The sequence below is a fragment of the Scyliorhinus torazame genome, chromosome 8, assembly GCF_047496885.1.
Source record: "Scyliorhinus torazame isolate Kashiwa2021f chromosome 8, sScyTor2.1, whole genome shotgun sequence".
Lineage (NCBI taxonomy): Eukaryota > Metazoa > Chordata > Chondrichthyes > Carcharhiniformes > Scyliorhinidae > Scyliorhinus > Scyliorhinus torazame.
This window is the reverse complement of record NC_092714.1, coordinates 125,687,291-125,703,616: the sequence shown is the minus strand read 5'-3', so window position 1 is coordinate 125,703,616 and position 16,326 is coordinate 125,687,291. Positions and strand designations below refer to the sequence as shown.

At 51.7% G+C, this 16,326-nt stretch overlaps 1 protein-coding gene across 4 annotated transcripts in view; it reads right to left on the bottom strand.

The window, feature by feature from the left end:
* reps2 (RALBP1 associated Eps domain containing 2) overlaps positions 1-16,326 on the bottom strand; it is a 319,465-nt gene that overhangs the window by 46,165 nt on the left and 256,974 nt on the right. For 3 of the 4 annotated variants that reach the window (XM_072514142.1, XM_072514143.1, XM_072514144.1), the window contains exons 14-15: positions 11,255-11,316; positions 3,551-3,655 (exon numbers count right to left, since the gene is read on the bottom strand). In XM_072514142.1, coding sequence (XP_072370243.1) covers positions 3,551-3,655; positions 11,255-11,316 — 167 coding nt within the window. The remainder of the gene's footprint in view (positions 1-3,550; positions 3,656-11,254; positions 11,317-16,326) is intronic. The other variant, XM_072514145.1, reaches the window with a different exon arrangement.

Below are 16,326 nucleotides of genomic sequence, written 5' to 3'. Positions count from 1 at the left end.
ACTCCACGGCGCCAGCAGGAGCCAAGACAAAGGAAAGCCAACGGATACTCAGGGACCGCCCAGCGATCAGGGGACGGCTCCAGTATTGGAGAAATCGATCCAAGTCATCAGAACTTAGTCCAATCACTTGGAAGCAGGTACGGGGTCCGCCCCAAACGCTGCGAAGCCCCTCGGGGCTATAAAATAGAGTCCCCAAGTTCAATTTGTCCTTCTTGGCAGGGTCACTCAGCAGCGCGAACCAACCCTTGACAGTGAACTGCCTAGCTGCCACAACAACGAAGTAAGTCTCCAGTCAACGCACGCTACGAGATAGGTGCTCCTAGCTACCAGTCCATACCAGCTTTTGAATCCTGCAGACTCAGAATCGAACGAAAGGCCATTTGTTCCTCTGACCTTGTGGGCCAGTCCCAAAGCTAAGTATAGGCCTTTTAGTGTTAGAGATAGTCTAGTAAGTAGAGTTTTATGCATGAGTAGTGATTGACTGTGTATACTAAATGTCTTTTGATTGGAATCTTACTAATTGGTGTGTTGAGTTATTGATCAGTACTTGAACCTGAACCTCGTGGCGGTATCATAAAGATACCTGGCGACTCTAGAGCAAAGGTTATAGAAACAGAACAAATTAAGTAAAGACACAACGGGCAACAAATTAAGAGCCAACCAAAGTTAGCAACAGGTTCAGTTTGGAAAAGAGCTTGTGTGTGTTTCCAGAGAGCTACAGTTTGTAGGAAAAGAGCATGGGAAGTGTCTGTGTTTTGCAGTGAGCTGGATTTGCTGTAATATCTGCCATGAAAGACTATCTCTGGATCAGTTGGGTGATTTAAACTCATAATAGTAAAGCCTGTAACCTGATGTGATTCTGTTTAAAGGTGTTAAGTTTCATGGAAGTTTGAAGGAACTTTTTTTTTGAGGATTCTTTTTTTTGAGGAATTATTTACTGTTGTAATATGTTCAGAGTTATCTTTGAAGTAAGGGGTGTTAAGAGATCCAATGTTTATTTAAGATGTTAAGTTGAGTTCATGGAATAAACATGTTTTTGTGTTTAAAAACCCACGTGTCCATAATTGTAACCCCACACGTAGGTAACAAGCTGTGTGCTAGTAAAAACAACAAATACATTAAAGGGGGAGTTGGTTGAACTCCATGATACATTTTGGGGTTCTGAAAACACCTCGCCCATAACAGGTAAAAACACCAGATAGAAGGAAGACTCACTGAGTGTGTGTCATGTGAATATGCTGAAAAGGTACTTCGAAAGGGAAGGAGAGAAAAAGGAGGTTTTAATGGTTCTAACTCAAAGTGACGAACCAAATCCAGATGACTGTGAATTTGACATACCTCAAATTAAATTGGAAAATGAGGATGTTCTTAAAAATTGGGATGAATTGTTAAGTTACCTTCCAGAGGAAAAACAAACTGACCTAAAGAGTTATTGATATCACATGGGCATGTTTGTAGAGATAAATTGGGAAGTACTAAAATGGCTATACATGATGTGGATGTGGGAAATGCTGTTCCTATCAAACAACATCTATATAGACTTAATCCTTTAAAATTGGCACAGGTTAACAGAGAGATTGAGAGAATGCTGAAGAATGGCATAATTGAAGTGGGTTGCAGCCAATGGAGCTCACCCATAGTGATGGTACCTAAATCAGACGGCACCCAACGGTTGTGTGTGGACTATCGAAAGGTGAATGCAGTTACAAGAAGGGACTCTTATCCTATCCCACGTTTGGAGGATTGCATTGAGAAAGTGGGACAATCTGCTTTTATTTCCAAATTGGATTTACTGAAAGGTTACTGGCAAGTACCTTTATCTGAAAGGGCAAAGGAGATTTCAGCTTTTGTAATTCCAGATGGTATATACCAGTTCTTTGGCATGAAAAACGCCCCAGCAACACTTCAACGGTTAACTAATAGCCGTTTCAGGATTACGCAATTGTGCGGTATACATCGACGATCTGGTAGTTTTCAGCCAGACATGGAAAGAACATTTAAAACATCTGAGGGAGTTATTCGATCGACTTCAGGACACGGGTTTGGTGATAAACCTAGCCAAAAGTGAATTTGGAAAAGCCCAAGTCACTTTCCTTGGCCATACAATCGGACAGGATCGACTGGTCCCACGGGATGTGAAAACAAAAGTTATTGGGGAGTTTCCGATACCCTCAACACAACGGGAAATAATGCGATTTCTTGGTATGAGTGGATTTTACCGGAGATTTGTACCAAATGTTAGCTGTGTGGTCGCTCCACTGACGGACTTGCTGAAGAAGCGTAACAAATTCCAGGGGACAGCGGAGAGTCAACAGGTATTTGACGGCCTGAAGGCTGTGTTAACCATCCCAAATTATACCAAACCATTCAAAATGGCTGTTGATGCGGTGCTTCTACAAGACGACGACGAAGGGCTAGAGCGGACTGTTGGTTATTTTTCAAAGAAACTGAATTCTCACCAGATAAAAGTATTCGACGATTGAGAAGGAGACCTTGAATTTGGTGCTGGCTTTGCAACATTTTCTCATTTATGTGACCAGCAATCCATCTGACACCATTATACAAACTGATCATAATCCTTTGACGTTTTTGGAGCGATTCCGGAATAACAATGCAAGGCTGTTTCGCTGGAGTTTATTGTTACAGCCATTTCATTTAAAAATAGTACATGTGGCAGGACGGGAAAATGTGATAGCCGATGCTTTGTCACGAATGTAATCAATTGAGAAGGTTTTTGGTTGGAGGAAGAAGAACAAAGAAAAATGGACTATATTATTATACCTGTTTGAGTGTGTTGTTTTCCTTAAATGAAAATGTATAGTTACTCTGTGCATTTTTTAGTGGATGGTGCAAAAGTGAAAAATGAAACCATATTGAAGTTGATGGGTTTTTTTTTTCTTGGGGGGAGGTGTCATGTGAGAGTACCTTTAAGAAATGGATGTTTAAGCAATGTGCCTTTAAGAAAACAGTGATGTCAAAGAGTGGGTGGAGCTGAGCTCAGTTCAGACATTTTGAAGTTTCAGTTTTGAGGAAAAGAGCTTGGGTGTGTGTCTGTGTTTGCAGTGAGCTGGATCTGCTGTGATTTCTGCCATGAAAGACCATCTCTGGATCATTTGGGTGATTTAAACTCATAATAATAAAGCCTTTAACCTGATGTGTTTCTGTTTAAAGGTGTTAAGTCTCTCTTGGATGTTGAAAGGAATAACTGAAGGATTATTTAGTCTTGTAATATTTTCGGGGTTACCTTTGAAGTAAGGGGTGTTAAGAGATCCAATGTTTATTTAAGAGGTTAAGTTGAGTTCATGGAATAAGCATTGTTTTGTGTTTAAAGACCCACGTGTCCATAATTGTAATATCACACCTGGAGAACAAGCCGTGTGCTCGGAAAAGCAACAATAACATTAAAGGGGGAGGTTGTTTTGACTCCATGATACATTTTGGGGTTCTGAAAACGCCTCGCCCATAACACTCTCCACAAAGTACAAAGATGAATATGCATCTCCAGAATGAATCTGAATACAGCAGATGGAATTCATTTGATTTTGCTTACCTGGTCACTGAACTTGCTGAAATCTGCAAAATTTGGCTGTTGAACCTTGTCTTGCTGTTTGGCAGATACATTACTGCCCTCAGCTTTGGCAGGAATGGGAGAAATCTGCAAAAAGATGTCAAGGAAAGTTTTCTGACTGCACTCAACAGCCTTCCAAGGTTGCAGATTTTATTTTTGCAACAATTTGCTCAGTCTTCCCTTTGTGAACTGGTTTGTAAAACCAGTAATATGGGTACTGCTTGCTTTCTGGTGACTTAAGAACTCCGTGAATCCCAACAGGATAATTTGCCTTGGGTCGGGTGTCATTCTCAAGTACAACCCTGTCAAACACCTCAAAAGAGATAGTTCCACAGTATTGCTACAAAAAAGAATATTTGATGTGTGAGCATGTATGGCCCTCTCCCCTCCAAGCTCCTCAATATTTTTGACTACTGACAATTAAGAGGACAACAGTTAATGTACTCGGAGCCTGATGCAGAGAGGTGCGCAGGAGTCACCTCCTGGTCATCCATCCTTATGTCACCTCCCTATCATGAGGATTTGACAGGTCTGCATTCAGCCCTTCTCAGCCGAGCAAGCAAGGTCAGGGGTCAGCAGCACATGATGATGCTGCAATAATCACTGCACCATGCACAGCCATTTAATAAACAAATCTCGGAACTGTACAGTCAATTTTCCCCTTTGAGCGTTTTAACGTGCCTTGACCACTGTCCTATTCTTTGATACTTCTTGTTCCCAACACATCACACAGGATGTTTGTTTAAAAACAAGACGTAAAACAGGAAATAGCACCTGGACACATTCTCAGTTCTCTAAATCAGGTCTTTATTCCCATGGCTAAACTGTGGCAGCTGCTTTTGCATCTTGAGACACGCACTGTGCAAACATCACACCGGCCCACAGAGCTCTTCTTCTGGGACTGCCGAACAATTACAAACAAAGAACAAAGAAATGTATAGCACAGGAACAGGCCCTTCGACCCTCCAAGCCCGTGCCGACCATGCTGCCCGACTAAACTACAATTTTCTACACTTCCTGGGTCCGTATCCCTCTAAAGAACAAAGAAAAATTGTTACATCCCCCTTTATACAGAAGAACTCACTTTGTGTGGTAGACCGTATGATCTGTATTACGGTACCTGTGTTGGAGGTACTACTGTATTAGAGATACGTGGGTAAATCCCTGTCTGCTGGCTCCGCCCAGTGGACGGTATAAAGAGGTGTTCATCCCCGGCTGCAGCCATTTTCTGTTACGAGCTGCTGGGGCGTATCCCCTCCCCCGCATATCTGACATGGTCAACCGGATTGCACAGTACTGGGTGTTCTCCACCATAGACTTGAAATCCGCCTACCACCAGCTCCCTATCCGCCCGGAGGACCGTAACGTCACGGCCTTCGAGGCGGACGGCCGCCTCTACCACTTTCTTAGGGTACCCTTTGGCGTCACCAATGGAGTCTCGGTCTTCCAACGGAAGATGGACCGAATGGTGGACCAGAACAGACTGCGGGCTACCTTCCCGTATCTGGACAACATCACCATCTGCGGCCACAACCAGCAGGACCATGACATCAACCTCACTAAATTCCTCCAAACTGCCAAACGCCTCAATCTCACGTACAACGAGGCAAAATGTGTTTTTGGCACCACCCGCCTCGCCATACTCGGCTACGTGGTGGAGAACGGTGTCCTCGGCCCCGATCGCGACCGTCTGCGCCCCCTTCTTGAACTCCCCATTCCCACCTGCCCCAAAGAACTGAGGCGATGCCTCGGGTTCTTTACCTACTATGCCCAGTGGGTGCCCGAGTACGCTGGCAAGACCCGACCCCTCCTCCGTTCCCCCTCATTCCCCCTCCAGCCCGAGGCCTGCCAGGCCTTCCACCTCCTAAAAACCGCTATCGCCAAAGCCGCCATGCATGCGATAGATGAGTCTGCACCATTCCAAGTCGAGAGCGATGCCTCCGACTTTGCCCTGGGTGCCACCCTCAACCAGGCGGGCAGGCCCATCGCCTTCTTTTCCCGTACACTCCAAGGCCCCGAGATCCGCCACTCCTCTGTTGAGAAGGAGGCACAGGCCATAGTGGAAGATGTCCGGCACTGGAGGCACTACCTGGCCGGAAAACCATTTACCCTCGTTACTGACCAACGATCAGTTGCGTTCATGTTCGACAACAAACAACGAGCTAAAATCAAAAATGATAAGATATTACGGTGGAGGATCGAACTCTCCACCTACAATTATAGTATCTTATACCGGCCAGGTAAGCTCAATGATCCTCCTGATGCCCTGTCCCGTAGTACTTGTGCGAACGCACAGGATGACCGACTGCGGGCACTACATAATTACCTCTGCCCTTAAGTCCAAAGGCCTACCAGTCTCCTGTTGGCAGGAGGCCCTCCCTGCCGCACTCCACTCCATCCGGTCCCTTTTGTGCACTGCAACGAATGCTACCCCTCATGAGCGGATGTTTCTCTTCTCCAGGAGATCGGCATCCATGACATCGCTTCCGTCCTGGCTCCTGTTCCCGGGAGACGTCCTGCTCCGCAAGCACGTGCGGACCTCTAAGGCGGAGCCCCTGGTGGAGAGAGTCCGTCTCCTCCATGCCAACCCACAGTACGCATACCCCGACGGGCGTGAGGAGACCGTCTCCATCAAGGACCTGGCCCCCTCTGGAGCCCCTGCCGCCCCCGCCCTGCAACCTCCACCCCGCTCCCTCTCTGCTCCCGTCGATCCCGCGGCCTGTTACTACTCCGTGCCAGCCGCTGTCATCCCACAGTTTCGCCTCAAGCCAGCCGAAGCGATGGGGGACGTCATGCCGCCTCGCGACCCAGCACCACCGACCGCACGGATACCGCCGGACACTACCTCAGCGCTGCAGCTCTGACGTTCAAAGAGATCGACCAAACCCATCGTTCGTCTCGACCTCTGACGACACGGAACCTCCTGATGGACTCTGTTCGTTACTCCCTGTTTGTTCACTGTGTTTGCTACTCGATATTTTCACCCCGGACTTCCTTCTAAACAAGGGCTGAATGTGGTGATACACCACTGTACTTCCCTAGCATTGTACATAGTTATATAATAGTTGTGTGTAACGTGGCCCTGTAATCCTGTGTATTGTACTGTGTATTGTACTGTAGCTCTGTAGAGCTTCGGTCACCTGTATGTAACCTGACCTGGCCACGGAGAGCTCCGCCTTGGCCACTCCCCCGGGGGTTGGGTATAAGACCCAGCTTCTGAGACCTGACCCATTTTGTCTGGGATCGTCTGTGTCAGGTAAGCTTCCTATGTAGTGTAGTAAAGCCTTGGTTAAAGTCTCACATGTCTTTGTGGTTCTTGACGCTTAGTGCATCAGGAACACATCTCGTCTAATAAAGCCTTTGATTATTCTCTAATCTCGCTTTCGCAATAATTGATCGTGCATCAATTTCTTAGACAAGATATTGAAAGATGGAGCTCCGCATCAAGCCGGATCGTCTGCAACTGAGCCCCCACGCGGCAAACGCTTCGGCCACCTTTGATCACTGGCTGGCTTGCTTCCAGAGCTACATCAGGATGTCCACACACCCACCCACGGAGGACCAAAAGTTACAGATCCTCTACTCGAGGGCGAGTCCCAAAATGTTTCCACTCATCAGGGACGCGCCTAACTACACTGAAACTATGGCACTGCTGAAAGGGCATTCTATTTGCCCGGTGAACCAAGTATATGCTAGACATCTTCTGGCCACCAGATGCCAAATCCCGTGGGAATCCCTGGACAACTTCTACCGCGCCCTGCTAGTCCTTGGTAGGAACTGCGACTGTCGGCAAGTTTCGGCTACCGAGCATACTGAACTCTGAATTCGGGACGCCTTCATCGCAGGCATGCTGTCACACAGATCCACCGGCGGCTGTTAGAAGGAGATACACTAGATCTTAAGGAGGCTGGGAGACTCGCGAACTCTTTAGAGTTGGCCTCCCGTAACGTCCAAGCTTACGCCCCCGGCAGTGCGGCACCTCCATGCACAGCGTGGACCCCACCTGCTTCCGACCCGACCTCATCCTCCAATTCACCGCAAGCCTGCGCCGCGCAGCAGCCGGTCAACCCCGGGGGGCCCAGATGCTACTTTTGTGGGCAGACCAAACACCCCCGGCAACGCTGCCTGGCCGGATCAGCGACGTGCAAAGGATACGGTAAGAAGGGGCACTTTGTGGCGGTATGCCAAGCCTGGTCGGCCGCCGCCGTCTCCGCACACCCCGTGGGCGACCCGGTCCCGCCGCCATTCTCCCCCTTGCAAGCCGCGTGCGGCGCCATCTTGTCCACCGACTGCCATGTGCGACCCATGGGGGCGGCCACCTTGGGCGGGGCGGCCACCTTGGGCGGCGCCGCAGGACCCCGACCCGACTGGCCGTTTATCCCCTGCTGTGACTCCTTCACCGCTGTTCAACCCGGGGCCTCCCAGCATCTGCCACGTCTCGCCTCCATTACTCTGGACCAGTCTCGGCGACAGAACCTCACGACCGCGACGATGATGGTGGAACTGAACGGGCACAAGACGTCTTGCCTTTTCAACTCCGGGAGCACAGAGAGCTTTGTTCACCCCACCATGGTAAGACCCTGCTCCCTCACGGTACACCCCGTTAAGCAGAAAGTCTCCCTGGCCTCCGGATCCCATTCTGTGGAAATCCGGGGATACTGCATTGCGAACCTCACTATCCAGGGCGTAGAGTTTAACAACTTCCGGCTCTACATCCTCCCCCACCTCTGCACTGCCGCACTCCTGGGCCTGGACCTCCAGTGCCACCTCCAGAGCCCGACTTTAAATTCGGCGGACCCATACCCCCCCTCGCCGTCTGCGGCCTCACGACCCTTAAGGTCCACCCGCCTTCCCTGTTTGCGAACCTCACCCCGGATTGCAAACCCGTCGCTACCAGGAGCAGACAGTACAGTATCCAGGACAGGATCTATATTAGGTCGGAGGTCCAACGGCTGCTTCAGGAAGGCATCATTGAGGCCAGCAACAGCCCCTGGAGAGCCCAAGTGGTAGTTGTAAAGACCGGGGAGAAGCACAGAATGGTCATTGACTACAGTCAGACCATCAACCGGTACACGCAGCTCGACGCGTACCCCCTCCCACGCATATCAAACATGGTCAATCAGATTGCACAGTACTGGGTCTTCTCCACAGTGGACCTAAAGTCTGCCTCCACCAGCTCCCATCCGCCCGGACGACCGCCAATACACTGCTTTCGAAGCAGATGGCTGGCTCTTTAACTTCCTTAGGGTCCCCTTCGGTGTCACTAACGGGGTCTCGGTCTTCCAATGGAAGATGGACCGAATGGTTGACCGGTACGGATTGCCGGCCACCTTCCCGTACCGAGATAACGTCACCATCTGCGGCCGCGATCAGCAGGACCACGACGCCAACCTCCGCAAATTCCTCCATACTGCCAAACTCCTTAATCTCACTTATAACAAGGAGAAATGCGTGTTCAGCACCGATTGCCTGGCCATCCTTGGCTACGTAGTGCAGAATGGAGTAATAGGGCCCGACCCCGACCGCATGTGCCCCATTATGGAGTTCCCTCTTCCCCATTGCCCAAGGCCCTGAAACGATGCTTGAGGTTTTTCTCTTATTACGCCCAGTGGGTCCCCAATTACGCGGACAAGGCCCGCCCACTAATCCAATCCACAGTTTTTCCCCTGTCGGCTGAGGCCCACCAGGCCTTCAACCGCATCAAGGCGGGCATCGCAAAGGCTACGTTGCACACTGTCGATGAGTCCCTCCCCTTCCGGGTCGAGAGCGACGCATCGGGCGTAGCTCTGGTGGCCACCCTCAACCGGGAGGGCAGGCCGGTGACCTTCTTTTCCCGCACCCTCCATGCCTCTGAAATCCGACACTCCTCTGTCGAAAAGGAGGCCCAGGCCATTGTAGAAGCTGTGCGGCATTGGAGGCATTACCTGGCTGGCAGGAGATTTACTCTCCTCACTGACCAACGGTCAGTTGCCTTCACGTTTAGTAATACGCAGCGGGGCAAGATAAAAAACGATAAGATCCTGAGGTGGAGGATCGAGCTCTCCAACTTCAATTATGAGATCTTGTATCGTCCCGGGAAGCTAAACGAGCCTCCTGACGCCCTATCCCGCGGTACATATGCCAGGGCACAAGTGGACCGACTCAGGATCCTATACGATGACCTCTGCCACCCGGGGGGTCACCCGGTTCTTCCACTTCATCAAAACCCGCAACCTGTCCTACTCCATAGAGGAGGTCAGGACCATCACCAGAAACTGCCAAATCTGCGCAGAGCGCAAGCCGCACTTCTACCGGCCAGATAAAGCACGCCTGGTGAAGTCCTCCCGCCTCTTTGAGAGCCTCAGTATGGACTTCAAAGGGCCCCTCCCCTCCACTGACCGCAACACGTACTTCCTGAACGTGGTCGATGAGTTCTCCCAGTTCCCCTTCGCCATCCCCTGTCCCGACATGACTGCTGCCACCGGCGTTAAAGCCCTCCACAGTATATTCACACTGTTCGGTTTCCCCACCTACGTACACAGCGATAGGGGGTCCTCCTTTATGAGTGACGAGCTGCGTCAATTCCTGCTCAGCAAGGGCATTGCCTCAAGCAGGACAACCAGCTACGGGGAAACGGGCAGGTGGAGAGGGAGAGCGGGACCGTCTAGAAGGCCGTTCTGCTGGCCCTGTATTCTAGAAATCTCCCGGTCTCCCGCTGGCAGGAGGTCCTCCCCGATGCACTCCATTCCATACGGTGACTCCTGTGTACCACAACTAATGAAACCCCCCTTCTTGTTTTTCCCAGGAAGTCCACCTCCGGGACATCACTCCCAACATGGCTGGCAGCTCCTGGACCCGTCCTGCTCCGGAGACATGCGTGGACCCATAAGTCTGACCCGTTGGTCGAGAGGGTCCACTTTCTTCATGCTAACCCGCAGTACACCTACGTGGCACGCCCCAACGGATGCCAGGACACGGTCTCCCTCCGGGATCTGGCACCCGCTGGATCACCACCCACGGCCCCCTCTCCAACCCCTCCACCCGAACCATTCTTCTCTGCTCCACCCACTTCCCGACCAGCGCACCTCACCGCAGACCCCGCCCCAGGAGGATCCGTCCTCCCACTGGTTCCACCTGGAGGTAACGAAGCAGAGGACTGCACGCTCCCGGAGTTGAAAATGCCTGAGTCGGTGCCTGCATCACCACCGAGACTGCAACGGTCGCAGAGGACCATCAAGGCCCCCGATCGATTGATTTCTTCGTTGTAATTGTTACTGTGGTTGTTATTGTTAAAGGCTTGGCCATCACCCCCGCCGGACTATTTTTTTCAACAGGGGGTGAATGTGGTAGACCGTATTATATGTATTACGGTACCTGTGTTGGAGGTACTACTGTATTAGAGATACGTGGGTAAATCCCTGTCTGCTGGCTCCACCCAGTGGACGGTATAAAGAGGTGTTCATCCCTGGCTGCAGCCATTTTCTGTTACAAGCTGCTGGGGAACACATCTTGGTCTAATAAAGCCTTCGAGTATTCTCTAATCTCGCTTTCGCAATAATTGATCGTGTATCACTTTGCAATTCCAATTTCATCCACCCACACCCCGCTTTCCCCCCACCCCTTTGTCAGTTTAATTATTACGGATTTCTTTTTACATAGTGAATAGCTTAACACGTTTTGTGTTTGTATGATAGCACTGCGCCTTACCTTGGCAATTGGCGGTCGCGGTGGAACAGCAGGAGGTGGCTGTGACCAACCAGATTTCGCTGCTAATAAACCATAAAAATGAATATTAACAACAATCAGTCAATGAGCTGTGCAATAAATTGTTAATATGTGCATGCAAAGAGACTATTTGACACTCCCATTAACCAAGGTTTAAACAGTAATGAAATGAAATGAAATAAAAATCGTTTATTGTCACAAGTAGGCTTCAAATGAACATTGAACTTCAAGGTTTACGCACATTTTTGCTACTGTTATTTTAACAATGTCATTGAGAATAGTGCATTTCCAGCAGCTTCATGAGTGCACCTGCAGTGATGGTAGTTTCCATTAACTCGCATCTGTCTGGTACCTATTACTCAACCTTTGGATTAAGATCAAGCATCAGATAAAGCCCAAAATGAGGTGCAATGCCTTTTCTTGTCAGCTTGGATCTTGTATGTCTCTCTTGTGGAGACCTTGAATTGGATTCAATTTGAATTTGAATTGGTTTTTGGAGCAAGAAATGAAGTGGATTAAGGGCTTGCCCCATCCACTCTGCGCATTGGCTTCATAATTAAAAAAAAAAATTTAGAGTACCCAATTATTTTTTTTCCAATTAAAGGGCAATTTAGCATGGCCAATCCACCTAACCTGCACATCTTTTGGGTTGTGTGGGTGAGGCCCACGCAGTGATGCGCGATCAATTACACTCAAGATGAAGTGATTTCATAACTGAAGGCTTTAATCTGCTAGAACTTGTTCCCCAGCAGCTTCGGTACAGAAAGTGAAGGCTGCTGGGACGTCACCATTTCTTATACTCCACCTGTCAGGGCGGAGCTATGTAACAAGAACCAATGGTCAACTCCTGGGTTTAACCAATGGTCATCAGCCTCTTAGGTACCGCAATACCTGGTACTACCACATTCACCCCTGTTTAAAAAAAGAGTCCGGTGGGGGTGGTGGCCAGTGGTAACAGTCGCCTTTAACATGGTATGATCAGGTATGGAGGTACCGTGCTGTCGAGGATATTTACAAAGTGTTAGTTCACAGTTAAAGTCCCAGCGAAGCAATCAGTTGATCGGGTGGCCTGGTTCTCCTTCTGGAGCGTCTGGGCTTCGGTGGTAATTCTGGTGGGGGTCCCGGTGGTTGTGACTCCGGGTGCGTGGTTTCGGCCTCCCAGGCAGCTTCGTCACCCCTAGGCGGCGCTGTTGGGGCAAACGGTTGACACGGGGGGGGGGGCCTGTAGGGGGCATCGGTGGGTGGGCGGGCTTAGGCAGGAGCGGCGGGAGTACTGACCCTCCAGTGAGGTGCTGTGGGGGGTGGGGGTAATGGTTTGAGTGCACGTGGGGTTCCGGCGGGCGCCAGGTCCCGTAGGGAGACCGTATCTTGCCGGCCGTCAGGGAACGCCACGTAGGCGTACTGGGGGTTAGCGTGCAGCAGGTGGATCCTCTCGACCAACGGGTCCGACTTGTGCGCCCGCACGTGCTTCCGAAGCAGGATGGGTCCGGGTGTCACTAGCCAGGTTGGGAGTGAGGTCCCGGAGGAGGACTTCCTGGGGAAAACAAGGAGACGTTCATGTGGTGTCTGATTTGTGGTTGTACAGAGCAGCGACCGGATGGCGTGGAGGGCATCCAGGAGGACTTCTTGCCAGCGGGAGACTGGGAGGTTCCTGGACAGTAGGGCCAGTAGGACGGTCTTCCAGACCGTTCCGTTCTCCCTCTCTACCTGTCCGTTCCCCCGGGGGTTGTAACTGGTCGTCCTGCTCGAGGCAATGCCCTTGCTGAGCAGGAATTAATGCAGTTCGTCGCTCATAAAGGAGGACCCCCTATCACTGTGTATGTAAGCGGGGAACCCGAACAGTGCAAAGATGCTATGGAGGGCCTTGATGACGGTGGTTGCGGTCATGTCGGAGCAGGGGATGGCGAATGGGAACCGGGAGTACTCCTCAATCACATTCAGGAAGTACGTGTTGCGGTCGGTGGAGGGGAGGGGGCCTTTGAAATCCATGCTGAGGCGTTCAAAGGGACGGGAAGCCTTTATCAGGTGCGCTTTCTCTGGTCGGTAGAAGTGCGGTTTGCACTCCGCGCATATTTGGCAGTCCCTGGTGGCTGTCCTGACCTCCTCGATGGAGTAGGGCAGGTTGCGGGTCTTGAAGAAGTGGAAGAAACGAGTGATCCCCGGGTGGCAGAGGTCCTCGTGGAGAGCTCGGAGGCGGTCCACTTGTGCAGTGGCACAAGTGCCGCGGGACAGGGCATCAGGAGGCTTGTTTAGCTTACCCGGACGGTACAAGATCTCGTAGTTGAAGGTGGAGAGTTCTATCCTCCACCGCAAGATCTTGTCGTTTTTAATCTTGCCCCGCTGTGCATTATCGAACATGAAGGCAACCGACCGTTGGTCCGTGAAGAGAGTGAATCTCCTGCCGGCCAGGTAATGCCTCCAATGTCTCACAGCTTCTACTATGGCTTGTGCCTCTTTTTCGACCGAGGAATGGCGAATTTCGGAAGCATGGATGGGACGGGAGAAGAAAGCCACGGGCCTACCCGCTTCGTTGAGGGTGGCCGCCAGAGCTACGTCGGACGCATCGCTCTCGACCTGGAAGGGGAGGGACTCGTCGATGGCGCGCATTGTGGCCTTTGCAATATCTGCTTTGATGCGGCTGAAGGCCTGGCGGGCCTCCGTCGACAGGGGGAAGGTTGTGGACTGGATTAGGGGTCAGGCTTTGTCTGCCTAGTTGGGGACCCACTGCGCGTAATAGCTGAAAAACCCGAGGCAGCGCTTCAGGGCCTTGGGGCAGTGAGGGAGGGGGAACTCCATAAGGGGGCGCATGCGGTCAGGGTCAGGGCCTATACTTCATTTCACACTACGTAGCCTAGAATGGCTAGACGGTCGGTGCTAAACACGCATTTATCCTTATTGTATGTCAGGTTAAGGATTTTCGTGGTCTGGAGAAATTTGCGGAGGTTGGTGTCGTGGTCCTGCTGGTCATGGCCGCAGATGGTGATGTTATCTAGATACGAGAACGTTGCGCGTACACCGTACCGGTCAACCATTCGGTCCATCTCACGCTGGAAGACCGAGACCCCATTAGTGACACCAAAGGGAACTCTTAATAATTGATAGAGCCGCCCATCTGCTTCGAAGGCAGTGTACTTGCGGTCACTATTACGGAGGGGTGGTAGGTGGACTTGAGATCCACCGTGGAGAAGACCTTGTATTGTGCGATTCTGTTTACCAGGTCAGCTATACGGGGGAGAGGGTACGAGTCCAGCTGTGTAAACTTATTGTTGGTCTGGCTGTAGTCAATGACCATCCTATGTTTCTCCCCGGTCTTTACCACTACTAATTGAGCTCTCCAGGGACTGTTGCTCGCTTCGATGACCCCTTCCCTCAGCAGCCATTGGACCTCTGACCCGATGAAGGTCCGGTCCTGGGCACTGTACCGCCTACTCCTGGTGGCGATGGGTTTGCAATCCGGGGTGAGGTTCGCAAACAGGGAAGGCGGGTCGACCTTAAGGGTCGCGAGACCGCAGACAGTAAGGGGAGGTATAGGGCCGCCGAATCTAAAGGTCAGGCTTTGCAAATGGCATTGGAAGTCCAGCCCCAGGAGGGTAGCCGCGCCGAGGTGCGGCAGGACATACAGGCAAAAATTGTCAAATTTCCTGCCTTGGACAGTGAGGTTCGCTAGGCAGAACCCCTTTATCTCCACTGTGTGTGACCCGGAGGCCAGGGAGATCCTTTGGTTTACAGGGTGGGTTACAAGTGAACAGCACATTACCGTGTCGGGGTGAACAAAGCTTTCCGTGCTCCCAGAGTCAATCAGGCAAGACGTCTTGTGGCCGTTGATGAAGACCGTCGTTGTAGCTGTTGTGAGTGTCCGGGGTCGACTTTGGTCCAGTGTCACCGAGGCCAGATGAAGCAGTTGCGAGTTCTGATCGGGCAGTGTGTAGTCGGCCGTGCTGGGGGCCTGGGGCCCCATCCAAGATGGCGTCACCCATGGGTCGCACATGGTGTCCGGGGATGAACAAGATGGCGGCGGGGATGGATGAAATGGCGGTGCCCATCCGTCCAGCATGGTGTCCGGGGGGCAACATGGCTGCGCCCGTGGGTCGCACGTGGCCCTGGGATAGGGGGGTGGCGGTGAGCACTGGCCGGTCGGGGCCTGAAGGGGGGGGTTGCCGCGGCGGTCCGGAGTCGCTGGAGACAGCGTCCACGGCGCGGGCCTGGCAGACCCCCACAAAGTGGCCCTTCTTGCTGCACCCTTTGCAGGCGGCGGTGCAGGTCGGGCAGCGCGGGCGGGGGTGATTCGCCTGCCAGCAGATGAAACAGCGGGACCTGGCGGCGTTAGCGGGCCGTCTCGTAGCGCAGGCCTGCGGGGTCAGGGGGAAGGTCTGTGGGGCTGCCGCTGCGGGGTGCCACGCAGCCCAGGGGGCCGCCGCGCGGTCGGGCGCATAGGACTGCGCGTTTCTGTAGGCAATGACCATGGACCCTGCCGGGGCCTGTGCCTCTCTAAGTCCCAGGGCGTCCTTTTCTAGGAGTCTTCGGCGGATATCTGAGGAGCTCATACCTGCTACGAAAGCATCCCTGATTAAACTTTCCGTGTGCTCGCTCCCCGAAACTTGCGGGCAGCTACAGTTTCGGCCCAGCACCAATAGCGCCCAGTAGAAATCTTCCAACGATTCCCCGGGGCTTTGCCGTCTAGTTGCAAGCAGGTGACATGCGTAGACCTGATTTACAGGGCGGATATAATGTTCTTTTAGCAGTTCGATCGCGGCATCATAGTCCTCCGCCTCCTCGATAAGGGTGTAGATCCCAGGGCTGACCCTTGAGCGCAGGAGGTGCATTTTCTGTCCTTCTGAGGGGGTGCCTCCGGCCATCTCGAGGTAGCCCTTAAAGCACGTCAGCCAGTGTTTAAATATTGCAGCCGAGTTCTCCGCGTGGGGGCTGAGTTGAAGGCACTCCGGTTTGATTCGGAGATCCATCCTTCCAGCTTAAGTCTAGTAGATTATATTGATGCGTGATCAATTACACTCAAGACAAAGTGTTTTCATAACTGAAGGCTTTAATCTACTAGA